This window comes from Mesoplodon densirostris, chromosome 19, assembly GCF_025265405.1.
Source record: "Mesoplodon densirostris isolate mMesDen1 chromosome 19, mMesDen1 primary haplotype, whole genome shotgun sequence".
Taxonomy (NCBI): Eukaryota; Metazoa; Chordata; class Mammalia; order Artiodactyla; family Ziphiidae; genus Mesoplodon; species Mesoplodon densirostris.
The window spans coordinates 47,053,595-47,079,783 of record NC_082679.1 but is presented as its reverse complement, the minus strand read 5'-3'; the positions used below and the strand labels follow the sequence as shown (position 1 = coordinate 47,079,783).

Sequence of the window (26,189 nt, the reverse complement as noted above, 5' to 3'; positions counted from 1 at the left end):
TACCAAATGGCACTTCTTTCTTAAAGCAAAAATGGTCACAAAAACTACTTAACAAGGAAAAATTAATGGGAGGAAAATGTCTTGAAAGTAGCAAATAAAAAACATCTTTACAAGGGACATGGAAATAATAGATTTACTATGATGAAGGGACGGTAATATAGGAAAGTCAATTTTTACACCAAGAATAATTCAACAAGTATTATTTACCTTACAAAAGGCTTCACAAAAGAATTCCTGTAAGTAGCTCTACCCTTTCATTTGTTTGTTCCCTCCTTCGTTCATTCAACAAACATCTATTGAGTGCTTACTGTGTTCCAGGCTCCATGCTTAGGGAAGCCATGGTGAGTTAGATAAATATTCCTCCCCTTGTGGTCTCTGTGTCTGGCTGGAGGACAGCCCCTAATCAGTTCACTATGCAATCAAGAAGCCACTACTGACAGAAGGAACTAGACAGCAGAGTCTTGTGACCTCTTCTATTCTGAGTGTCAGAGAAAGTTTTCCTGGAGGAAGTGATGTTCCAGGTATCAAAAGCATCACATGCAAAGGCCCCTAGTATAAGAGGGAGTCTGGTCCTTCAAGGAAATGGAGGTCAGGAGGCTGCAGAGGTCAGCTGGAGCCAGGGGGCAAGGGAGGTTTTGGAGGAGGTTTTTATTCTAATTTCATGGTATATCGAAATACTGCTCCCCGGGGAGCAGGGAGAGTCATTGAGAGTTGTAGCAAGAAGTAAAATAATCAGTTTGCCTTTTTTTCTTTCCTTTTTTTTTTTTTTTTTTTCAAGACGGCCACAAGCTGTGAGGAGAACGGACTGATGGAGATGGGGAGCCCGCAGTGGAAGCGAAAGACCAGTCATGAGGACGCTATGTTTCCAGGGCAAGAGATGCTGGTGGCCATGGGGACAAGCCAAGTGGATGGGCTGACTCATCCAAGGCCCACTGGAAAGTGTACTGTGACCCAGACAAAATGGACCCAGAGAGCAAGAGCTGTGGCTAACCATATCCCACCAGGTGAATTTGATAATTAAAATTTAACTCCATTTGTTAATGAAATGGAGAGGATCATTTCCTGATTGAAAGACAAGTAGGGTCTAGATTATACGTATCAATGTCCACTACCAATGGGACATTCTGTGTGCTTCATATGCAGGACCACATTTTTAGGCCTCATCATGGCTCTATGCAGTAGCTATTGTTATCCCTGTTGCACATAGGAGCAAACTGAGATTTAGAGAGGTTAAGGAATTTGCCCAACTGGTGACTGGCAGAGCTGGGATTGAAACAGGTAACCACCGACATGCCCTGGGACAAGTGATAAGTCCCAGGAAGCCTGGGCATACATTGCCTCTAATTAAGAATGGGCTGCTGGATCCAGCCCAGGGTGGGAGGAGCTGCCTAGGAGTCTCTACTGGCAATTCTAGGAGTCAGGTAAGCTAGCTTGGAACCTGTCACACACATGTGCACAAGTTCTTTAAACCACAGTTGGGTTTTTTGTCCCTACAGCCTGGGCTGTTCACCCTGGGCAGACCTGCCTTGCTGGTCAGGGGCAGCTGCTCTGGGCAGGAACAAGTCCTGCCCTAAGAGATGACTTCTGTCCCAGAAAAATGTCTCATGTTTTCATAGAAACTGGCCAGAGGGGGCAGTAGGAGCTGAAACTACACGAGGTAAAGGGAGCCCTGTGGGAAAGAGCCTGGGGTGGGAGCGAAAGACTTGGGTTCCAGGAATTGCACCAATCAGGGGACAGGAATGAGGAGGTGGACAGGAGCTCGCTGAGCTGGGCTTTCAAGCCATGCTTTGGCATTTCAATTGATCCTAAAGGCAAAAGGAAGCCCTGGAAGTATCTTAAACAGAAGACTGATGAGGTGGTGTTAGCAATGTGTGGCCTTCCTCAGTAGGTGATGCCCTGGGCCGTGTCAGGTTCTGGATTGGTTACCACACCAGGATGACAGACTCAGAACACCATCAAATTGCCTGTGCCTTTAAGAAGCAAATTTGGCCAGGGGGAGTCTTCTTTTCAGAGAGCTTGGCCTGAAGTCACTCAGATAGACATCCAGGGAATCTGGGCAGTCATTTTTGTTTCAAATGAAATAGCTTTAACTGGATACATGCATGTATATACTTAACCCTATTTGAAACCCACTGTATTGGTTTCCTATTGCGGATACAACAAAGTGCCACAAATTCAGTGGCTTAAAACAACATGAATTTATTATCTTACAGTTCTGGAGGTCAGAAGTTTGAAATAGGTCTCACTGGGCTAATGTCAAGGGGTCAGCTGACTGGTTCCTTCTGGAGGCTCTAGGGGAGGATCTGTTCCCTTGCCTTTTCCAGATTCTAGAGGACACCTGTATTTGTTGGCTCGTGGCTTCTTTCTCTATCTTCAAAGCCAGAAGTACGCTGTCTTCAAATCTCTCTGATCTCTGCTTTCATCATCACATCTCCTCCCACTCTGACCCTCCCATGACTCTCTCTCATAAGGGCCCTTGTGATTATATTGAGCTCACCTAGATAATCTAGGATAATCTCTCCCATCTCAAGATCCTTATCATATCTGCAAAATACACTTTGCCATGTGAGGAAACATATTCATAGGTTCCAGAAATTAGGATATGGACATCTTTGGGAAGCCATTATTCAGACTACCACCCACGTTAACAAATAAAGAGAAAGAATGATAAGCCTGGCAGCTAGGAGGAGAATGGACTGGAAGCAGGTAGGCTGATGTTAGGGAGACAGACAGAAGGCTGCTGCAGAGTCAGCAAGAAAGATGCTGGTGGTCTGGGCTACAGTGGGGTGGGAAGAATGAACACAGGACGTATTTCAGAGGGAGGACTGCCTGGTCTTGGGGACCGTATGGGTTAGCTGGGCAAGGACTAGGGGGAGACTGGGTAGGCAGTGGTGTCCTTCAGAGGGCCTAAAGGGAGGAGCAGGTTTGTGGCAAGGACGGACGGACGAAGAGGGCAGATAGGGATATGTTGCATTTAGATACCCATGGGACACCTAGAAGTGCCTGGGAGGCAGATGGACCCAGGGTCCAGAAGGCTTGACTCTCCAGTCCCTCCCTTCCCTGTGGGCATAGAAGGGCTCACCCTCCACCTTGATTTCTGGGTCACCATCTCTTTTTGACCCTAAGTTCTACAATTCCAGATAAGAGTTGAGGAGTCATCTTGTACTTCTGAGGCCAGAGTAGCACTGATATTTATTCCATATCAAGTTTGAGTTTATCAGTCCTGGAAACAAGAATTTGCATGGTAGAGAGATAAAGACACTTACACAGGACCCACAGTTGGCATATGACAGAGCAGGAGTTGCTATGTTGCTTTTGTTGTATGCTTGTGGCTGATAATTTTAGGGACAGGGCTGTTTCCTGTCCAGCCCATTCTGATCAGGTAGCCAGCCAGCTGCTCACCTTTTTAGGGCCTTGGAGATATGGATAGGACACCTGGTGGAAGACAAAGTCTCTTCCTGTCTTTTGAGAAAACCTGAGCTCATAGGAGGGTTCATTCTGAGTGTCCCCAAGTGGAGGGGAGAGGGAGCATTCAGGGAAACCAAGTTCAGCAGGGAGGTCCCTCAGGCAGGGAAAGGGAAGAGAGTCTGCAGGCCCTGAAACAGAGGAAGCAAGTGCCTGTCCCCTGGCAGCCCCGGTGCAGCAGGCATGGCCCCACAAGGCCCAAATCTAAAAGTCCTGTAGGTGGGTGGGACAATGGCTGTGGCCTTAGTACCAGAGAGGACCCATGACCAGACGGTGCTTCTCACAGTGTTTGCTCCTGCAGGAGATCCTGAGTCCTTGGAATAACCTGGGTAAAGAGGAGCCTAGTAGGGACCAAGACTGAATTTCCCATCAGCCTGGAATATGGGAGCTCCCAGTAGAATTTATGCTTGATTTAAAGGAAATAAAGAGGGCTTCCTTGGTGGTGCAGTGGTTAAGAATCTGCCTGCCAAGGCAGGGGACACGGGTTCGAGCCCTGGTCCAGGAAGATCCTACATGCTGTGGAGCAACTAAGCCTGTGTGCCACAACTACTGAGCCTGTGCTCTAGAGCCCGCAAGCCACAACTACTGAAGCCCACGTGGCTAGAGCCCATGCTCCACAACAAGAGAAGCCACGACCATGAGAAGCTCGCACACCCCAACGAAGAGTAGCTCCCGCTCACCGCAACTAGAGAAAGCCCGTGCACAGCAACAAAGACCCAACACAGCCAAAAAGTAAATAAATAAATTTATAAATAAAGAAAGAAGATGCTACTATTATTATTACTACAACTACTATTATTTGGCTGCACCGCGGGCCTTGTGGGACCTTAGTTCCCCGACCAGAGATTGAACAGGACCAGGGATTGAACCCGACTAGGAATTGAACCCAGGCCATCGACAGTGAGAGCGCAGAGTCCTAACCACTGGACTGCCAGGGAAGTCCCAGAAAGGAGATATTTTGAGCTCTTATACTTCACACTTTATATTATGGGCCACAATATGTACACTGTATTTATTTGTCTCTAGATCTGTCTTCCCCTTAGCCTGTAATCTCCCTGAAGGACAGGGATCTCATGGGTGTTCCCCATGGTATGTCCAGTGCCCAGCACATACTCATTAAAAAGTGTGCAGGCTGACTGAGGGTCTCCCTGAGAGTGGTGGGCTCCGGGGGGAAACTGGAGGGGAACACCTCTGGGACAAGTTAGGATTTCGAGAAGACAAGCTGTGGATTGGGGGTGGGGAAAGTGGGTTTTTCAGAAGAAATGTTGGAAAGGAATGGAGAATGGTTGGGCTAGGACGCCAGGGGGTCCCTGGTGAGCCCCGCCCGGAGCCAGGGTGCCGGCGCGACGTGACGCAGCGCGGTTTGGCCGCTGTGGGGCGCCGTAGCCCGCGCCGTTGCCAGGGGAACGGGTCCGCGCCGGACGAGGCCCAGCCCGTGTCAGCCTCGCCCCGCGGTAGAGCCAGCCCGCTCGAGCCGGAGCCGGAGGACTTGCGGGCCTAACCTCCCCCGCGCGGCCCGGGATGGGGTCCCATTCCGGTGCGCACCGCCTCCGGGTCCCGGGGACCGTCTCCGCTGCGAGAGTCTGAAGCGCCGCCGCCCTGGGGTGGGTGGACGGCCAGGCGCGGGGGCTGAGCCGCTGAGTGACCTTGGCAAGGCCGATCTGGCACTGTCGAAGACGCGCAGGTGAGGAGCCCCCGCTGCAGTTCTCACCTCGAAGCCTGGCCTGAGTCACGGGGCCAGAGCTGCCGCCGCCCGGCCGAGCTCTGCGCCTGGATCCCGCGGCCTGGGCTCCAGGTACCGGGCAGAGCGCCCGGCTTCCTTCTAGCATTCATCCGGTTCACAGATCTGCATTGAGCGTCTGCTGTGTGCCAGGCTTTTTGCCAGGCGCGGGGCCACGGAGGGCTCCAGAGAGGACGCCGCGGTTCTCCAGAACCCGCAGTGTTAAGAAGGGGCGGGGCGGGGGGTGCGGGGAGCAGGCGCCAGATACACGACTAAAGTGATTTCAGGTCGGGTTAAATGCTCTGGTGCTGAAATGAAGGGAGGTGGTGAGGGAGGGTCCGCTCTATCATGTGACTTTTAAGCCAAGAGCTGAAGGTTGAAAAGGAGCCAGCATTGTGATCAGGGTAACGGTGTTTCTGGAAGAGGCAAAAGCAAATGCAAAGATCTGGAGGCAGCAGGTACAGAGGAACAGCAAGCGTGAGGGGAGCCTTGAAGGATGCGGTGGTGGTTTCAACTTTATCCTAGCAGGAGGAGGAAACCATTGAGGAGTTTTGATGAATTTCAAGTTTTGAAAAGCTCACCTCACTCTGGTGAAGTGAGCAGTGTGATTGTGACAGGGCATACTAGGAAGTCAGTTGAGGGCCATCCTAGTTCTGCCAGCCTAGCTGTGCCTCCTAGAATTTACTTAGTGTCTCTGAGACTCAGTGTCCTCATCTGTGAAAGGGGCATATTGTTCTGCATGTTGTTTATGAGAGAGAAAGTGAGGGGCCAGCGACATCTGAGACCAATGACTAGAGAGGCCTATGAGAACAATTTGAAATGATAGGACCTACGTCAGAGAGTTGTGAGGGTTTAATAAGTGAATTCCATCAAAACACTTAAAGCAGTGCCTAGCACAGAATAAATGCCCTCGAAATGCTAGCGATGGTTATTGTTATTGTTGAAATACCGTAGGGGAGCAATGACTGGAGCTTGGATTAGGGTGATGGCAGTAGAAATGGTTAAGAAGTGGCTTAACTTCCCTTCTTGAAGGAGAACTGGATTTAGAGATGGGTGAGGGGTGGTCCCTGTTTTTGTGGAACTGGTGGTTCACAGAGGGAGACGGGTTTGTGAACAGATAATCACCATGAGATTCAATAAAAGCAACATTGGTACTTAATTAGCCAGGTTTTTTACATTTTGTTTTTCTTACTTATCTGCCCTGTCACAACTTTGTTCTTAATGATGGTTTCTTGGTGGGTGTTCCTCAAGGCTTGCTTCTACCATCATGGGAGTTGATTTCCTGGTTAAAATCAACAATGCTTGCCTCTGCTCACTGGCCTTGTTTCAGCTCCATGTTGCTCCCTTCTTCTTGTCCTCTTTCCTTGGCTTAACTTGAATCCCAAATAGTTTGCCGTGGTTGCTTCAGGAAGAGAATGGCACAGGAAATGTCTGCACACCACGTCAGCTCAGGAATGACTGAGGTTTCAAGCTTTTCCTGCTCTAGCATCAGACTTCTGTGTGTTGTTGATGTAAGGAGCCCAGCCACATCTGAGACCAATGACTAGAGAGGTCTATGAGAAAGGCTTGAGGTTCCAATTCATTTTCTGGGAGTTGTTGTGATGTGTATCTCTTAGTCAAACTTCCCAGAATCTTAAGTCCAGAGACTTCTTTGGCACCTGTGGGTAATTCTAATAAACAAAGTGCTTGCCCTTTGAAAGTTCTTTTGTAACTGACATTTTGTGCTGTGAAACAGTGTGCACCATGCAGCATTTTCTTTCCAGCCCCTCCTTTAGATGGTTAAATTGGGCATCTGTTAAATCTCAGTGAAAATGGGTTTAAAAGTAGATCCTGGGAAAAAACCAGAAAACTTGTTTTGAAGTATCCATAGAAAATCACACACACAACAACCATAAATCCTCTAGCAAAAAGAAAAGATGGTTGGGAATGAAACCTTCCTGTGGCATGCACCTTCCCTTTGGGTTCTGGAGTCACGGGGAGCTGAGCTGACCTTCAGCTGAGAACTGGAACAAGGTCCTGCCCAGCTGCTCCTCTGTTGTGCTGCCTGGTTGTCTGATTCCAGCTTTAACAAAAGCCCTAACAGCTCACAGGGAGCTCTTCAGCTGAACAACTCAGAACTTCTTTCGAGAGTGAGAAAGCATTGAACTAAAACGGAGTGCTCTTTTGTTGCATGGTTGTTAGGCAAGATTTCCTTGTTTGCCTGGCGCAGTACTGGGCTCTAGATCACACGAGCACATTTGGTCCACATGGCAGCCCACTGGGACCAGGAGGGTAAGAGATGACACCCTTCAGTTATTTATTTGACATATTTTTTTTTCAAAAGTAGTACATGCACGTGGTAAAAAAAAAAAAAAAAAAAACCAAACAGCACCGAGGAGTACATAGTAGAAGCAAATCTCTCTCATCCCCAGCCACTGGATCACCTTCTCACAGGCTATCCCTATGTTTGCTTTCTTGCATTTCTTTCCAGAGAGGATCTGTGCATATAGGAACGTACATGTCTATCCATCCACCTTGATTTTCACTCACTCGCAGCACACTCTACAACTGTCCCACATCTTGCTTTTCTGCTTAACTGTGTATCAAAAGTCATTTCATCCCTCATTATTTTTGATGTTATATAGCATTCCATTGTGTGGATGTGCCATATATTTGTTTATATTGTTTTTTGTCCTTTATTATTACAAACAAGACTACAATGAATCTTTGTGCACTTTATGAGCATAAGATAAATACCTAGAAATGGAATGTCTTGGCTCAAGGGTATATGTGTTCTCAAGTTTGGTAGACATTACCAAATTGCGTTCCAGCTAACCTTTTTGAAAAATAAATAAAGGAGAGAACCAAAGAGATGGCTTTGTGAAATTTGCCCACCAGGTTCCTCAATCTGTGAGTGGCAACGCAGGGACCAGAACCAGGCTATGTCTCCAGGCCTAGCCGTCTTCCCTGACTCCAACCTGTTTCTCCCTGTTGGTAACTCAGATCTCCAGGCCCTCCAAGCCCCCACATCAGCCCTGTCACCTCTCTTCTTTTTTTTTTTTTTTTTTTCTTTTTTCTGTACACGGGCCTCTCACTGTTGTGGCCTCTCCCGTTGCGGAGCACAGGCTCCGGATGCGCGGGCCCAGCGGCCATGGCTCACGGGCCCAGCCGCTCCGCGGCATATGGGATCCTCCCAGACCGGGGCACGAACCCGTATCCCCTGCATCAGCAGGCGGACTCTCAACCACTGCGCCACCAGGGAGGCCCCTGTCACCTCTCTTCTGACCCCATCACTGTACCTTCCCAGTTCTGTGGCCTCTACCATCAAACCCTCTGGTAATTAAGTAGATTCTTTCCTGAAATTCTCAGACATCTTGCAGAAATGCAGGAATGCCTACAGCCTCTCCAGGGCTGGTACTTTTCACCTCAGTCTGGTTCTTTTACAGTGCTATTCATGAATCTCAGAACAACATTCCTAAATATTTTTTTGGTGAGAGCAGAGGTGGGCAAGAGGGAAGTGGACCAGTCAGGTAACTATTCTGTAGTTCATAATGAGAACCTGAAATGGTAACATTTTCCTCACTTAAATTAAGCATATAAATTAAGGTAGCCTAACCATATTTGGAAAATGCTATTTTAGACTTTTAGCAAGTCAATGTTAACATAGATTATTGTCATCCTAGCAATGGCCTTCCCCTTGTTGGGACAGGGAGGGACCTGCACAGGCCCTCCAGCCTGCCGCAGAAACCAGGTGGGCCCTTGGCTTACCAGGGCAGTGGCTACCTTTGGGACGGGGCCTCTTTGCTCTTGTCTTCTTTCTGTCTCCACCAGCTTAACTCTGTTGTTTGTTCGTGGCAGCAGAAGGTACTTGAGAATCTTTTGTCAAGGTCCACATACCTCTCAGCCCACCGAAGATGCAGCAGGGCATCAGGGAGCTTGTGGGCTTGACCCCCACTTCCCACCCAACTCCTCCCAGTACACAGGGCTGCTGGGCTGCTGCCCTCCCTAGGCCAGCCTGCTGTGGTGTCACCTCCCCCCATGCCCTTTCGCTTCTTGCTCCTGCCCTCCTTCCCAGTGTGACTAGAAGGCTTTCTAAAACACCCGTCACCTTTATGTCAACTCCCCTGTTTAAACTTTCTGTGATTCCCTGTGGCTCTTTCAACAGTGCCTAAACTTACTCACCTGGCCTCCTGTGATCACCTTGTTACTGAACCAAAGTCGGATCTGCTTGCCCAACACGTAGCAAAGCCAATCTGCTGACACCAGGCTGTGGTGAAGGCAACTACAGTGTTTACTGCAGGATGCCAAGCAAAGGGAGTGGGAGACATGCCTCAGGTCCACTCCAGCTTGGTCTTTGAGTTAGAATTTTCTTTTTTTTTTTTTTTTGGTGGGGGGAGGGAAGAGAACAAAGAGGCTGGGATTAATCATCGTCCTGTGACACTTTTGCGACATTTCTTAATTGTAGTTTCAGGAGTCAGAATGTCTCTGGTTTATGATTCTTTGGCCAGGTGGTCCATGGCTCAGGGATCTGTTAGCTCATCTTGCCCTGGAGAAACAACCTGAGTTTGTACATTAATGATGACATCTATAGTAGCAATTTTAGTACATTAATGATGTCGTCGACAACAGCAGTTTTAGTCATGTGACTCTGGTTGTTTAGTGTTCAATTAGCACAGGATTGAGGTCAGAGGTGACTTGAAAGGGAATAAACTTTTGGATAGAGAGATTAATCATAATCTTGGTAAGGGAACTTGGTTTTAGGGGCATTTGGTTTCAACCTAGGATCTGACCCTGCAACTTCCCAGGGCTCATCTCCCTCTCTCTGTCTCTCTGTCTCTCTGTCTCTCTCTCTCTCTGTGGATCTTGCTCTCTGACCCTAAACCCACCCACTCTGTGTTCTGTCATACTGAATGGCTGGCCCTTGCAGGGCTGCCAGAATACCCATTCACCCACTTCCCTGAAATCTGTCTGGGCCCCCAGAAAGCAAGCCCCTGAGGGCAGGAACATGGTCTCATCTGTGTTTACATCTTTAATGCACAAGGGGGCTGGACCGCAATAAGCTAAGCACTGACTGGGCCAAGGCATGAGTGTACAAGCTGGCCATGTTGTCTGGTAGCAGAACCACGCATCTTTTAATCTGGTCTCCTAGGGAAGTGCTGAGAGGGGTAGGACAGCCAGAGAAGTCCCTGGGTCTGGTGACAGTGCCTGGTCCCATCCATGCTTGAAGCCTCATCTTGGATTCTCTCCTACCTCCAAGCCCTTTTAATCAAAATTTTTTGGGCCAAAAGAATTTGTGGCCACCAGCTCCACGAGGGAAAATATCATCAGTTAAGAGTTGGTTGTCTCAGGCTATTGTTGCAGGTGGCATGGTACCAGGCTGCCACCGCTGCAAGGGACTTACACCCAACAGCACCATCCCCTCATCCATGGTCTCATACAAGTGGTACCTCTCTGGGCCAAGGGTACTTGGGTTTGGTATCAGAGCAACCCCTAAGGCTGTTTGTGGTAGGCCCCTGGCCTCAGGTGGTGACTCCTCCTGCCTCAGGTGTCAGGGATGCAGCAGCACTGGGGATGCCTGTGGCCACTGCCTGCCCACTCCGGCGGCGGGCACCTGTCAGCCGGCCATGTACCTCTGCTTCTTTCTTTATAAACTACCTCAAGGTGTTGGGTTATTCAGGTGTGAGGATGGCAAAGAGAAAGTCAGGACTTAGGAATCCCAATTAATGGGTTCCCTTCAAAGAAGTTGCCCTGGTGATGATATCGCTGGAGAACCTATGTGGAAGCCACAGGGATTTGTTCTCCTGAGCAGAACTGCCCAGCTCAACTGTATACACTGGGCTTGACCTGATGACCTTGGTTTCCAAAAATCAAGGACAAAGATTTGCCACCTCTGGGGATATTCCAAATAAAGTGATGCCAGCTTTTTGATCACCTTTGGCATCTTTGATCAAAGCTGAGAAGTTTAGAATGACAATCCAGTGGCCCAGCTCTTATGACAATGTGTTCCTTGGGACTGCTGACTTAAGAAAGCAACTTCAACCAACCCCATCACTTTGGGCATAACCTCATAAAACCTCACAGAATATCAGATGCAGTGGCCTCCTCAGTCTGGAGAGATGAGGACACCCCAGAGGGCTATTTTAAGGGTAATCATAACGTCTACCATTTAGGGAACATTTATGTGTCAACGCTTTACCTACAGCGTTGCTGATCTATATACAGCCCTAGGCAGGCATCCCTACCCCTGTTTTTCAGATGAAGAAACTCAAGCCACTCAGCTAGTAAGTGAAGAACCAGGACTTGAACCTAGATCTGTTTCCTCCAAAGCTGGGGCTCTTTTTCACCTTTCATTGCTTTTTACTGAAGACAAAGCAAATGACCAAAGAATTCCAGTGGAGTCCCTGGGAGAAAACTAGGGTCACTCCATTTAGCTTTGTGATGAGGCTACTCAGACTCTCCAAGTTTGGTTTACAGGAGGCTCTGGGCCTCAGGTGGGATGAAGGGCAGAGTGGCTGAGTGTGAGTGTCTGGTAGCTAAGGTAGCAGCCATGGGGCTGGCGTGGGGTGGGGTGGAGGGGGTACGGGTGCCTGGTGACTGTGCAGATTGAAGGCAGGGAAGAACGGGCCAGATGGCTTTGGGTGAGTCAGGATTCCTCATCATTTACCGTGCCCACATTTCCTTTTATTTCAGATGTTTTCAAGTCAGAAAACATTTACTGAGCACCTACTATGTACAAGGTATGTTCTGGGTGCTTGGGGGAGGGGATGTGGGGAACAGAGGTGAATGAATCACAGTCCCTTGGCTGCCCTTAGGGGAAGCTGGCATAACAGGGGGGGCAGACATGGAGATGGCAAATTGTTCCAAACAGCCCAATAAAGTGACTTGCCCAATAAAGACTGAGTGTGAGGGCCCCTGACTAACTTGGGGCATCAGGGAAAGCTTCCTGGATGAGGTGATGCTTGCAGTGGGCTCTGAAGGTCAGGTCACATTTTGTTGGGTTTAGAAGTGAGGAAGGTGTTCAAGGCAGATGTGCTGAGCAGGGTGTGCCATACCCTTTGGCTTAGTCAGACTCCCTGGCCGACAGGCATGGACTCTTGAAAGGAGAGTCCAGCTGCCAGGGTTTTTTCTGCAGCTCTTGACCTTCCCACCAAGAGCTCCGAATTGGCCTGTCTACCCAAGTGGGGCACTGCCTGCCCAGGCTCTGGTCCCACCTCAGGCCCAGAAGATACTGGGGTTGGGCTCTTTCTCCTGTAATGACAGGCCTACCCGTCTGCCCTGCATGTATCTTTGACCACCGAGTCAGCTCTTGGGCTGAGCGATGGTGGGATGGGGGTAGAGAGTGCTGCCATCTGGTGGTTTGGCTCTGGTCAAGGCCTGTCTTTCCCTGAACTCCCTCAAGTGAGTCAAAGGCATCAGCTCACCTTTTTGTTCTCACTGTACCAGGCCCACATTTACTTAGAGAAACATGGTCATTTCCACTGCTGGAGGGAACCAGTGAGGATTCCTCCCCTCTCTTGTGTGCTGGCTTCTCTCCAGCCAAGAAGCCCCAGGTAGCTTATCTGAGGCACAGGGGAGATGGTTCAGGGTCCCCTAGTCCTTAAAGGGATTACATGCTTGCTGAGGGGCGGAGGCCAGGTCCCTCTTTGAACACCTCCGCTCCCTGTTTCCCTTAGCAAAGTGTAACGGGGCCCTCTCTGACACTTGCATTTGGGCCTCAGGACAGAGGTGACTAATCCTGACAGAATCAGCCTGTGTTCTCATCGCTCTGGCCTCAGCCTGATATTGTTACCAGATGAGAACATGTCTTACTGGGTTTAACTCTGATGGCTGTGGCAGAATAACAGGCAGTCACACTGTGAGCTGAATAAACCCTGGACCTTCCTACCTTGTCCTGGCTAGGACTGGGGCCAGAACTTGCTCTGGGGCTTTGAGACTAGCACTCTACTGCCATCCTCCCTCACTGCCAGGCTCCTCATGCTAGGGCCCCGGATTCCCCTGCAGAGTGGCTGGAGATGGCTTCACATACTAGCCTGCCCCTCCTGCTGAAACCTGACTGCAGGCACGGGGCTCTGGGCTCCAGCCTGGGCCTCCTCAGGCTAATGATCTTTCTACCCTTTCTCCCTCTGGAGATGAACATCTGCAACAAGCCCTCTAACAAGACAGCCCCTGAGAAGAATGTGTGGACAGCACCCGCACAGGCCAGCGGACCCTCCCCGGAGCTGCAGGGCCAGCGGTCCCGCCGGAATGGGTGGAGCTGGCCCCCTCACCCGCTCCAGATTGTGGCCTGGCTGCTGTACCTCTTCTTTGCTGTGATTGGCTTTGGGGTCCTTGTTCCCCTCCTGCCTCACCACTGGGTGCCTGCTGGCTATGCTGTATCCTTGGGAAAGTGTGGGACTGGTACATAGAAGAGTGGGGACAATGGATGGAGGGACATGGGCGAGGCCTGAAGCTGGGTTCCAGAGCCTCAGAGAGTGCAGATGGGCCCTGTCTCTGCCTGGGGGGACCAGTTGCCTACCTGCCTGGCCTCCAACCCCCATCTGACCCCTCCGCCTGATTGGGTGAGGGAACAGGCCTAATGAACCTTGGAGCGTTGAAAGCCCCACACAGATGGGAACCTCATCAACTGAGGTACCACAAGAGCAATTACAGAAGAGAACCGTAAAGCTCTCTTTAAGCTAATTGTGTCCAGAGCTCAACAAGGGATAAAAGAGAGCACCGTATTCCATTTATGAAATAATTTTTCACTTTTTGGAAAGAATAATGGTAGAATTCCTTTACATGGTAAGTTTCCTGGTACATTTAAAATGTGGTTTTATTTACAGAGATTATTATGCTGTACCCAGGACTGTTTAGGAGCTCATCGATTTTATAAATCAGACTCTTTTAGCCTAAGGTTGAATTGACAGGAGGAGGGATAAATATGCCCTGGAAGCTCCTGGGAATTGTGACAAACATGAGCTTGCCTGAACTTAGTGATGTGACTGCCCCAGCCCTGGCCACAACCCCCAGGAGCAGAGGATGTGGCTGCAAGTCTGGGCGATTGAGGGGCAGCATGTGGCCATGTGCCCCAGTCCAGAGGGTGCCCATGAGAGTGTGCCTTGGTGTGTGTGCTTCATGGAGATGATTCTTTGGGCTTCTGGGAGAAGGTGGCCTAGGGTGAGCTAAAGGAGTTAGCAGGGATGAATTTGAAAGTCTCAGGCGTAGAGTCAGCACCCTTCAACTCAGCCCTTTCAGAGCTGCACAAGGCTGAGCAGCTTCTGCCAGCTCTCCGCATCTTAGCCTCCTCCTCTATCTGACAGGAGGAGTCCTGCCTGCTTCCCAGGCAGGGGACAAGGAGCACACAAAGATGTCTGTGTGTGTGAGCACCAGAATGTATGAGCCATGAATGTGAGCATGCTCTCTTGGGAAACCATAGAGCCCTTGGCCGGTGGGTAGCCAGGGCAGGTGGGTGCAGAAAGACTCTAGAGAAGCTTGTTGGTCTCCGACGCCAGCAGTGCCACTGAGGCGCTTCCTGGTTCACTGGGGCCGAGGGCCTAGTCATCAAATTTGTACATGAAAACTAGACTTTCTCTGAGGTGACCAACAGGGCTCAGTCAGTGCTATTACGTAGAATGCTTCATGGAACATTCCTCCCATGATCCGGAATGGGTACACCACTCACTCAGGACTACCTGGCTTTCTGCAATAAGGGTACCTGGGAAGCCAGATTAATAACCACATGTTTTGGAGTGAGCAGAATCAGGGCAAATAACGGTAACCAAGAGTAACTAGCATTTATTGAGCACTTATATGTGCCAGGCACTGTGCCAACCCCTATACATGGATGATCTTGTTCAACTCTCATAATCTGTAAGGAAGGTGTTCTCCCCACTTTCATAAAAGAAATTGGGGCTCAGAGAGATTATAAAGTAAGTTTTTTTTTTTTTTTTTTTTTTGGCTGTGTTGGGTCTTTGTTGCTGCACGTGGGCTTTCCTCTGGTTGTGGCGAGCGGGGGCTACTCTTCATTGCGGTGTGCAGGCTTCTCATGCGGTGGCTTCTCTTGTTGCGGAGCATGGGCTCTAGGCGCTCAGGTTTCAGTAGTTGTGGCACGTGGGCTCAGTAGTTGTGGCTCGCAGGTTCTAGAGCGCAGGCTCAGTAGTTGTGGTGCACGGGCTTAGTTGCTCCGCGGCATGTGGGATCTTCCCGGCCCAGGGCTCGAACCCGTGTCCCCTGCCTTGGCAGGCGGATTCTTTTTTTTTTTTTTTTTTTTTGCCGTACGCGGGCCTCTCACTGTTGTGGCCTCTCCCGTTGCGGAGCACAGGCTCTGGACGCGGAGGCTCAGCGGCCGTGGCTCACGGGCCCAGCCGCTCCGCGGCATGTGGGATCTTCCCGAACCGGGGCACGAACCCGTGTCCCCTGCATCGGCAGGCGGACTCTCAACCACTGCGCCACCAGGGAAGCCCGGCAGGCGGATTCTTAACCACTGCGCCACCAGGGAAGCCCTCAGAGAGATTAAATGACTTCCTGAGGTCACACAATTGCTACCCAGTGAGGCCAGAAGGACTGCTCAGGCAGTCTGACTCTGAGGCAGTGGGATGGTTTGAGGGTTTTGTCCTCCCCATATTTATTGCTTTGGGCAATGTTGGAGGCTCATAGAACCACCTGGTTTGGCACTCCCATTTCCAGGCCTGAATGGTTCTCTGTCCTCCCATCAAAGCCACCTTCCTTCTGCAGGCTCCCTCAGGGGCCCCTGCAGAATGAGGTAGGGTAATGGTGTGTACCAAGCACTGACCGCAATGCACCTAGAACTTGCCTGGGCCCTAGGGTTGCAAAGATGGGTAAAACAGGGCCCCAGCTCTAGGTGTTCTGCTTCCAATTGGAGGAAAGCCTTGTAGATTGGAGATCATCACATGGTAAGTATGGGGGTAGGGATTCATACAGCAGACTGTGGGTGCAGGAGGAGGGCCATGTAGACCATCATCACCACCCAGATGCATACCTGTTGCTCTCAGCTCCCCTCCTTCCCTCTTCCTGGCCTCTCTAGGTACTCTTGGCTCCGCCCCTTTCCTTCATCACCTATATCCAGTCAGTCATCAAGTCCTGTTGATTTTGCCTCCTAAAAAGCTATTGTATTTGCCCTCTTTTCTCCCCACTGCCATCTGCCTCTTTTACCTAGATGACCATTTAGTTTCCAAACAGGTCTCCCCACACATGCTCTCACCCCGGCCAGTCCATCTCTATCCCTGCAGCCAGAGTGCCCTTTCAAAAAACAAATATGATAAAGTTACTCCCCAGCTTAACACCCTCTAATAGCTTCTTCCTGCCTTAAGGTTCAAGATCATCATGGCTCTCCACATTCTGGACTCTGCTTATCTCCCCAGCATCTTCTTATTTTATTTCCTCTGTTGTTCTCTGTTGCAACAACACTGGTCTCTGCCTGGAAGCTCCTAGCCTCTCTCTCCACCCCAATACCCAGCTAAGTTAGAGGTCAAGACCTAGCAGGCCATGGGCCAGTTTGGCCTACAGATTTTTTTTTTAATTGAGGGATAACGAACACACAAAATGGACATATCTTAAGTGTTTCTTTGGCAGGTACATTTAAAAAATTATTTCCTTGTCAACATTTTAAACATGAGACGCCTCATATATCCAGACACAAATCCAGATTTCTGGTTCCTTCTGAAAAGCCAGAATTTGGTGACATGGGCTCTCTTTCTTGCATGGCACCAATAAGCTGAGCTGGAACCACACATCTAGTTGGGACTCTGCTTGTTCCCAGTACCCAGCCAGGCCCCCTTTCCTCTTTATATTACCTGCCACGTTCCTGTTATCTGTTTCTCTCTAAGTCTCAGCTGAGATGATACTTCCTCAGAGAAACTTTCCAGATCCCTTCAGACTAGATGAGGTCACCCAGTTACAAACTCAAATAGTCCCCTGAACTTTCATTATTGCAGTCAACCTACTCTTTGATTAACCTCTGTGTTTCCTGCCAGACTGTAGGCCCCTTGGGGCTAGGGACCAAGTCTGTCTTGTTCCTGCCATATCCCTCAGTGCCTGGCATAGAGAAAGACCTCAGTAAATAGCTGAATGAATGAACCAGGGGGGTGGTGGGGAGGGAAGAAGTGTTGGAACAGACAGGAAACTAAACGTTTGCCCACATTCAATGTGTCTGAAGAGAGCCTGGAATGGTAAGGAGTAGTGGTTGATGATACCAGAGAGGTTTGAGAGGATCCAGAGGAAAAGGGGCCGTGAACACTGAGCTGAAGAGTAAACTTTAGCTTGAGAGCCACTGCAGGAGTTTAAGCAGTCAAGCCTTTAGGTTTAAGCTTTTCAGAGCTCACTACCCAAGTAAAGGGTACTCAAGGGGATGCAGACATGAGAAGCAGCGTCAAGAGACTATGGAATAACACAGGCAAGAGGTGACAGCCTGACCCACAGCCAGGGCCGTAGGGATAGAGAGGTTGTGTTGGGCCACAGGATTGTCTCTTTCAGCTCTGGTATAGCACATTAGGGTGGAGCCTGGCTCCTACAGACATGTAGGAAAATTTGGCTGCTGGGAAGAGGAAGAAAAAAGGAGGTTGGACAGGTGATGGATGGAGGATAAGTGATGGAGAGATGTTGTCTACTTGGCTAGCAAGAGGATGGATGGATGGATCGACAGATAGCTAGATGGAGGGTGGATGGCTGCCTGGGTGGAATCTATTAGTGAAGTTTTACACATTCACTTTGCAGTAAGTTGTCAGCATACTGTGTCCAGCATTTGGTCCAATTGCTGAGCAGATAGATCCTGGAAGATCTGTGTTTCAGGAATTAGCCATGCTGCCCCCTGGCCAGCCCCTGAACATGTTAGGCCATCCCAGACATTCAGCCCCAGGCCTCCAAGTACCTGGACTCTAGATTGCGGAGGCAGTAGATATATGAGGCCCTGTCTGCAAATGATTCTCCAACTGGCATGGCTGCTGGGAGAGGATGTCTTCTTCCTTCTCAGAGCTGACTTCCTGTGAAAGCAAGATAAACAAGCTTAGAACTTATATTTTGCGTCCTTCAACCTTTAGAGGATGATCTCTTTCAGTCTCATTTCACCATTCAGAATCGGAAACCAGGTCAGATTCTGAGGTAAGCTCAGCCAGGGCCTACACCAGGCCTGGATTAGTGAGGCCAGGGCCCTGTAGTTGGTCTCCTCAGCAGCAGCAGGCAGTGCTGGCTTGTGAGCTCCATTACCAGACGGCCCCTCTGCTCTTCCATATGGGGCACAGGTAGGAGGTGGCACAGGTAGGAGGTGGCACAGGCAGAGAGTCTCTGCACTGGGGAGTCACATGTAGGTAGAGAGCAGTTCTCTGGCTACAGGAAGGAGAAGTGGGGCTCTCAGCCGGCAGTGTGGAGTGAGTCTTTAACCTGCTGGGCCAGTGCATGGGCGCCATCTTTGCTGGCCACCTCGTGGTGCACCTGACTGCTGTTTCCATCGACCCAGCAGATGCCAATGTGCGGGACAAGAGCTATGCTGGGCCTCTGCCCATCTTCAACCGCAGCCAACATGCACACGTCATTGAAGACCTGCACTGCAACTTGTGCGACGTTGATGTGTGAGTGCGTGTGGACTGGGTGTGTGTGGCCGATGAGTGTGCCCGGGGAACTGCCAGTGGGAGCTGAAGGCAGACAGGGGCATGCCCAGGCTTTACAGTCATTCTGAAGCCTCAGAACCCTCTTATTTCACACAGTCAAGAATCTTAGTGGAGTGCAGAGAACTGGGTGAGGGAGAAGGTGATTGGAAACAGAAGATGAGGAATAGCATTTCCAACAAAGTAGGAAACAATTGGCACTGCCACAAACACTTCTGATGACTAACTCTACCAGTAACCACCCCCCTTCTCTCACCAGCATTCCCAGGTATGGGCAGAGAGGGGAGCAACACTTGACTACTTACCATGTGCTAAGTGCTTATGAACAACCACCCTGCAGAGTGGGCAACATCTTTCTCACTTCACAGAGGAGGAAGAGTCCTATGCTCAGAAAGGCTGAGTGGCCTGAGGTTGGTCATATGGCTACTGGGCAGCCAGATTCACAACCCAGCCTGCCTGGCCCCGAAGCCAATACTATTATCCTTGTTTATGCATGAGGAATCTGAGGCCCAGAGAGGCCAAGTGACTTACTCCAGATCACATTAAGGGGTCGGAATGTACAGAACCCATACCCCCTTGGCTGGTCCAGACTGCCTCCCTAAGCCCCTCTCTGGAGCATCCCAGTCTCCCAGCCTTAGGTAGGGGATCAGGGATGGGGGTATGGTTCAAGGCTAGCTCCACACTTTTAATATTAAGCCCCAAGCAGCCTGTTGAAGGGGTTCTGTCCATAGGACAGAGGAAGAGGCAATGGCATTAAGGTGCTGAGGACTTCGGCATCAGACCATCCTTTCTTTCACTAGACACCAGTCAGCGCGTTGTTCCTCAGTGGATGCTCTAGCAGTTGCTGCGTATTCCAGGGCTCCATTCTGTTCTGGGGGAGGGGGTCGAAATTTATTCTTCCACTGTCCTTTGGCCTTTCCTGGTTCCTCCCTGGGGCAGGGAGACTCTCTTGCATTCCTAATTTAGCCTCACGTCACCTGACCCACTGCGGTGAACTGCGTACTGCTCACCCAGATGTCTGCTTACCCCTCTTCCTTTGGCTCCCTTTGGATTAGCCCAGATAGACTGGGGATTTCTGGAAGAATGCCAGGAAAATTCCCATAGTCTGGCAGAGAAACAGGGACTCAAGAAATGGCGATGTCAGGAAGAGCAACGCAGGCCCTGGGTCCAGCAGCCTTGCTCTCTTCTGCTCCCTGGCCCCATACCTGCATTGCCTCCTGGTTGGGCAAAGGGGGTCCTTGCTTGGAAAGGAAACTCCGTTTTCGTTTCACGCCACCATTACCTGGGTGCACTGTTCCAGAGCGGGACAGTATAACGCCGCCTACACCTCCTCCCGCCGCTGGGTACACCTCCCGTCCCCGCCCCCACCCCGCCTCTTCAGAAGCGCTGCTTCCTCCGGGTTCCCCGCCCCACAGTGCCCCCCGCCAGAGGGCGCGCGTGCCTCCCTTTGACGCGCTCCGCTCTCCGCTTAGGCGCGGGTGGGTGACCCGCTCCAGGCGCGGAACCGGCAACCCCCCAGCCAGGCCGGGCAGCAAAAGGCGGGAGCAGCTCGCAACCGTGCTGTGCCCCCTCCCCACCTTAGGAGTGCTCGTTCCAAGCACTGCAGCGCCTGCAACAAATGCGTGTGCGGCTTCGACCACCACTGCAAGTGGCTCAACAACTGCGTGGGCGAGAGGAACTACCGGTGAGAGCCAGGCCCGGGCCACAGGGGTGCCTGGCAATGCCTGTGTCTGTGCGAGCCAGGGGCCTTGGACCTGCGTATGGGGCGGGGCGATGACAGGGGGACTTGGGGGACCTGTGCGCTGGTGTGCGTGAGTGTGTGTGCTGGTCTGAGGGTGATGCTCCCGATGGCTTCCGCCTGAGAGCAATGAGGGTAGGTTTGGAGTCTTTCTCCTGCTGGCCCAGGGAAAGGTGGGGAGCCTGTTGGGGGTGGCCGCCTATATTCACCTTTGCCCTAAGGCTTTGGCTTCGTGAGGAGTCAGGGCTGTGGGGTCACAGGCCCAGCTCCCCATCCTAACCACCGGCCCTTCTGAGCTCTGGGCCCTTGCCCAGCTGGAGCACCTGGGTGCTGACAGCTGCCCACGGCTGGGCCCAGGCTCTTTCTACACAGTGTGGCATCTGCCTTACTGGGCGTCCTGCTCCTCGTGCTGGTGGCCACTTATGTCTTTGTGGAGTTCTTTGTCAACCCCATGCGGCTGCGTACCAACCGCCACTTTGAAGGTCAGTGTGGGCTCCAGGCCCACTCCCATCCCCCAACCCTGGGCCTGTTCGGGTCACTGGTTACATCCCTGGCTGAGCACAGTCTGCCTGTGCCTTGCAGTCTTGAAGAATCACACAGATGTGTGGTTCGTGTTCCTGCCTGCTGCCCCTGTGGAGACCCAGGCTCCTGCCATCCTGGCTCTGGCTGCCCTTCTCATCCTTCTGGGCCTGCTCTCCACAGCCCTGCTCGGCCACCTGCTCTGCTTCCACATTTATCTCAGTAAGTGCCCCCTGCCCCTACCCCCACATATACACCCACACCTGCCTTTCAGGGGATGGGAGTCCCTAAGCTGGAGGAAGTTACCCAGTTTGGGCCGTAGAGCCCTGAAACTATGCCCCTTCCTAGCGCTGGCTCGCTAATGGTGACCTGGTCTCACTCCATGGCTTAGTGTATATGGGGACAATGGTTTTAGCCTGTGGTTGGGTACCCTCCCTCACCTTCTGAACTCCAGGGTTCCTTTTCCATTGCACTGAGCCCTCTCTTCACCCCCTCAGTGTGGCACAAGCTCACCACCTATGAATACATCGTGCAGCATCGTCCGCCCCAGGAGGCAAAGGGGGCCCACAGGGAGCTTGAGTCATGTCCCCCCAGGATGCGGCCCATTCAGGTATAGAAGTGGCCCAGAGGGCTGAGGGAGTGGGAGAAGGGGTGTGGGAGGGGTGGTGAGCTGTGCAACGAGTAGCCAGTGACTAGACAGGGCAAAGAGAAGCAGGCCTGGAAGAGCAGCTGGGTCAGGGGTTGCTGGAGGCAGCAGAGGCGAGGGCAAGCCTGTACTAAGCACGTGCCTACTTGCTCAAGTGTGGGCACAGCCAGAGGAAGCCCTGTGTTTCCCCGACCCCAGGGGAAAGGCTTGAAGCATGTGCTGGAGGGCACAGAACGTGGGAGCCTGGAAGCAGGCAGGTTGGGGCCGCAGGAGGAGAGAGGGATGGATCAAGGACTGGGTCACCAGGATAGAGCCATCAGTTCTCTCCACCTGTGACCCTGAGCCCTTATACCCATTACCCCATTTAAATCTTGAAACAGCCCATGAGGCAGGTAATGCTACCGTACCCATGTTGCAGATGAACATATTGAGGCCAAGAAAGATTAAGCAAGCTGGGTCTAGGAAGAGTTAAGGTCTCTGCACTCTGAAGCAGGAATCCTCCAGCCCAGGCTCGGGGCCTGGCCAGCCCAGCTGTTGATCAGCCTATCCCCATTCCCATGCCCCTTGGCTTCCTGAGGTCAGCAGCTGGGGGTGGGGTGGTCCAGTCCTTGGAGCCCCCAGGGACTGGGAAGGCAGGGGGCCCAGGCAGGCCTTGTTGGGAAGGCTGAGCTCTGGATCCGAAGTCCTCATGGCAACTGGACACAAACACAGGCTGGTGGGTGGATTGGGGGAGTGCTTGGGACCCCACCTCTCCTGTTCTCATCGCCAGGGGTGGGCCAGGCTGCCAGGCCTGGGTAGGCCTGGGGGAGTGATGGCTGTTGGTGGAGACCCCCTCCCCCCCGCAACTGCCACACCGCTGTGTACCTGCCCTGGTGCTGGGCACAGAACCCATGTAAGCACAGTGGCAGCCATCCCGGGAGTGGGCACCATCCCTATCCCCACTCCACAGAGGAGACTGAGGCTCAGAGAGGTAGGCAGGAGACTTTCAAGCTTCACAGCCAGTGCCCACCGAGGCAGGGCTGGCCCTGGGATCCCCAGACTCGAATGCTCAGGACCCCTGCTCTGTAGTCACTGCCTGCTTAGGCTTTGGGGCCAGATGTGCCAGCAGCAAGGGCATTTAATATCATCTGAAGATGACCCGAGGGAGACGTCGGCAGAGGGAGAAGGGGTGTGTTTGTCCCATCGTACAGAGGAGAGCTGAGGCTGAGAGGTGCCATGTACCATTCAGGAATGTGCACATTTTGAATGTCTCTGAGGGAGGATTGTAGGGGCAGCTGTGATGAGGGGAGGGGAATTTGAATGGGGACACCCGGGTGGCGCCCTCAAACTTCCCCAGCTGGCTAGGGCCTGGCTCCTGTCCCATTCTGGCCCCTCAGGCTTCTGAGACCATCCTCTACTGCTGCCCTGCCCTCTGCCCTACACTTCTAGAACCCAGGGGCACCAGGGTAGGCTTTGCCCCCTCTATCCTGGGCCCTGGAGGGGTGCTAGGTGCACACTGGTGAAGAGGAAATGTGTGGGGGAAGGATTCCCTTGGGGTCCCAGCCCTTGTGACTGGCCTTTGACTCCTTCCTCTTTCCCAGGGCTCCTCTGCTCAGGCTGGCACCCCCACACTCCTCCCCAAAGAGCCAGCCTGGGCAGGTGTTGGGCACAGGGCTTGCCCAGGGTTCATTCTCTGCCTCTGTGTAGCCAGCCGGTGACTGGCTGGGCTCTGGCCCCCAGATCTGCTAGGGCCGTCCTGCAGGCAGCCTCCCCACCCCCACCCTGAGCAGGAATGTGGGAGGGGCCCCACTCTGGAGCCGTTGCCCCCAAACATAGGCTTGTTTTAGAGACGGTGTTGCTGTTACAGTGTCGTCTCTGCATTAGTCAGGATGCCCGGGTCTCCATGGAAACGACTGCCGAGTCGCGACAGCTGTCCGGTGCCCTACCCCCAGCCACCCCACATCCTCCGCCAGGCTCCCTTCTTGGACTGTTTTTCCTGGCTTTTGTTTCCTCACCTGCAGTCCTCTTGGGCGCAGCCCGGCGCTTGCTACGTGCTGCGGTGCAAGCCTAGGCCACTCCTGCTACCTCCCGGCTTCAGACCCCTTCACTTTCAGGGGTTGGATCTGCTACTCCCATGGCCACTGTGAGGATTAGCGACTAAACAAGACAGAGAGCACCCATAAGCCTGGTCCCAGGTGGGGCTGTGGCGCTGTTTTTTCCACCACCTATTGCCTTCCCTTTACCGGTAGAAGTTGGGGAGACCGCTCATCCCCCCACTCCCCGCCAGCAGTTAGATTGTGTCTGGTACTCTGAGGACTCAGCTCCGAGGGAACCATGGATTCCTGCAGGTAGCCTCGCAGCCTCGGGTGCACCCCCCGGGTGTGTGAACTGCCCAGTCTCCCAACTAGGGAGAAAAATCGGTTCAGAGACTGGAGCCCTGGGAGGAGCCAGGAGCAGGAGAGGGCCTCTCTTGAGTCCCTCTTCTCCTCAACCCAACTTGGCCAGAACAGCTCTAGACTGGGTACGTTGTACACATGAGGCTGGAGGCTTCCTGTAGGAGGTGGAGTTTGACTAAATGAAGTGAGGAAAATGGTGGGGGTGGGGTAAGGTACAAAAACAGGTGTTTTAAGCCTCATTCTGCATTGGGGTTTTCCCAGCATACCTGGGAAGCCTGGAGGACAGCCCTAGACATCTGTGCCCAGGCCTCCCACAGAGACCAGTAAGGGGGTGTTGCATCCAAGACAGAGTGGGCCCAGGACCCAGAAGGCCCTGGACCCACACCTGGCCTCCCAGCCTCCCTCACCTCCATCTTCCCCAGGAGATGGAGTTCTACATGCGGACCTTCAGCCATGTGCGCCCAGAGTCCCCTGGCCAGGCCAGGCCTGCCTCAGTGAATGCCAAGTGAGTGCAACCTGGGCAAGTGCCACCTCATACCTCCCATTGGCATGGCAGGGCCATCTGAGGTGGGAGAAAGGGGTTAGGCCAAAGCCAAGGCACAGGTCTTGGTCCAGGCTATCATGGCCTTGGACAGATCAATGCCCCTTTCCAGCTAGGAAGGGAGGCTTATTTTAGGGCCTCCAACAGGGTGGGATTTGAAGGAACAACAGCATCCAGCATTTATCCTCCCACTTCCCCTTCAGCCCCTCCCGGTTCCTTGCCACCCGCGGCCACGTGGAGCCTCCACCGCCCTCCTCCCCAGAGACTCTCGCTCTGCCCCCCCGGATCCGACCCCAGGTAGGGGGGGACTGTGCTGGGCCCCCTGCCCAGGAGGAAGGGGATGGGAAAGAAGCCTCTACCCCTCTCCACTCCTGCGCGTCTTTTGGCGATGTGAGGTCTGGGGAAGGGGTACTCAGGCTTCCCCCTGTCTCTGCAGAAAAAAAGGAAGCGGCGCATGTATAAGGTACGGACCTCCAGAACCTTGGACCGGGAGCTCCCGTTGCCCAGGCTGCCGGGTGAGCGCCCCTTCCTGACCGGATCCTGCTCGGGGAGCTACGAGGGAGGGAAAGGTAGGGCCCTAAGTGAGTAGCAGCTCCTAGTCTCACGTTCCCTTCCGACCCCATAGGGCCGCGGACCCCCGGCCGCCGCTCCAGCTCGTCCTCGGATTCCGCTGACGCCAGCCCTGCAGGCGCCTACCACTCGGCGTCAGCCGAGTCCATGGACGAGATTCCAGTGGCTCAGACGCGCCTAGGCAGCGCCGGTCTGGGCGCCCCCGTGGGCAAGGGCAGAGAGCCCGGGCTGGCGCTGCAGGCGCGTGCGCCGGCCGTTTTCGTAAGCCCGAGTAGCGGCGAGCCCGGTGCGCGGGGCGGCCCGGAAGCCGGTCTCGCTTAGCTGGGACAAGAAGCAGGGATGGCGGAGGAGCGGCGGGACAGACTCTCTATGCAACACCCCCACCCCCGCCGCACTGAGTGCACTTTAGGGGCCCCTAAGGGCCGGCGGGATCGGCCCCCTCCCCCACGACTCAGCAATAACAGCCCCACCAGCCGTGATGCTCCAATAAACTTTTTTATGCTTTTGCGGAGTTAGTGCATACCTTCTTAATGGCAAGGGTCACAGGCCCTCCTGGAGCTGGACCATTGCCAGTCAGCTAGGGGCAGAGGGTGAGATGGGTTCCCCACCCCCACCCCGTACGCTGAGTGGCCACGCAGATTGTCATATGGAGAAGCTCAGGTACGGGGCTCCTGGTTGGGAAAGGTCCTGGAAGCTGCCTGGAGGAGTTTATTTTTCTTGAAGATAGGGCTTGCACTTGGAGAGAGGAGGGGAAGCAGGCTTTGGGGTCGGGAGGCAGCAGCGCCAGCAGGGACTGCGAGGCTAACAACGGGTTGGGGTGGGAATAAATGAGGACGCGGACCCGGGAAGTCCAGGAGCTTTTCCCTGGCCGCGGGAGAGACGTCGGTGTACCAGGATTTGGGGGCTGGCACTCGTGATTCGTTTACTGTCCCCTCCCGCCCCCAGTGACCCGCAGTTGTGACCTGGGATGCCACACGTTCATTGGAGAGCTGTGGTCTTGAGCCAGCTCTAGACCCCACTGTCACTAAGGGAAGGGAC

At 52.7% G+C, this 26,189-nt stretch overlaps 1 protein-coding gene across 5 annotated transcripts; it reads left to right on the top strand.

Moving 5' to 3' along the window:
- The first annotated feature begins 4,872 nt into the window (after window positions 1-4,872).
- ZDHHC1 (zinc finger DHHC-type containing 1) lies at window positions 4,873-25,656 on the top strand. Of its 5 annotated transcripts, XM_060083237.1 has the most exons (13): window positions 4,873-5,149; window positions 11,855-11,901; window positions 13,294-13,536; window positions 18,551-18,726; window positions 19,022-19,172; window positions 20,235-20,446; window positions 20,858-20,982; window positions 21,065-21,241; window positions 21,517-21,629; window positions 24,463-24,545; window positions 24,785-24,878; window positions 25,018-25,096; window positions 25,207-25,656. In XM_060083237.1, the coding sequence occupies exons 2-13, from the start codon at window positions 11,893-11,895 to the stop codon at window positions 25,470-25,472; spliced, it is 1,728 nt and encodes a 575-aa protein (XP_059939220.1). In that variant the 5' UTR covers window positions 4,873-5,149; window positions 11,855-11,892; the 3' UTR covers window positions 25,473-25,656. The 5 variants fall into 5 exon arrangements, with proteins under 5 accessions (XP_059939220.1, XP_059939222.1, XP_059939223.1 ...); XM_060083239.1 differs by lacking the exon at window positions 19,022-19,172 and having other exon boundaries at window positions 20,345-20,446; window positions 20,873-20,982; XM_060083240.1 differs by lacking the exon at window positions 19,022-19,172 and having other exon boundaries at window positions 20,345-20,446; window positions 21,083-21,241.
- Window positions 25,657-26,189: the final 533 nt, after the last annotated feature.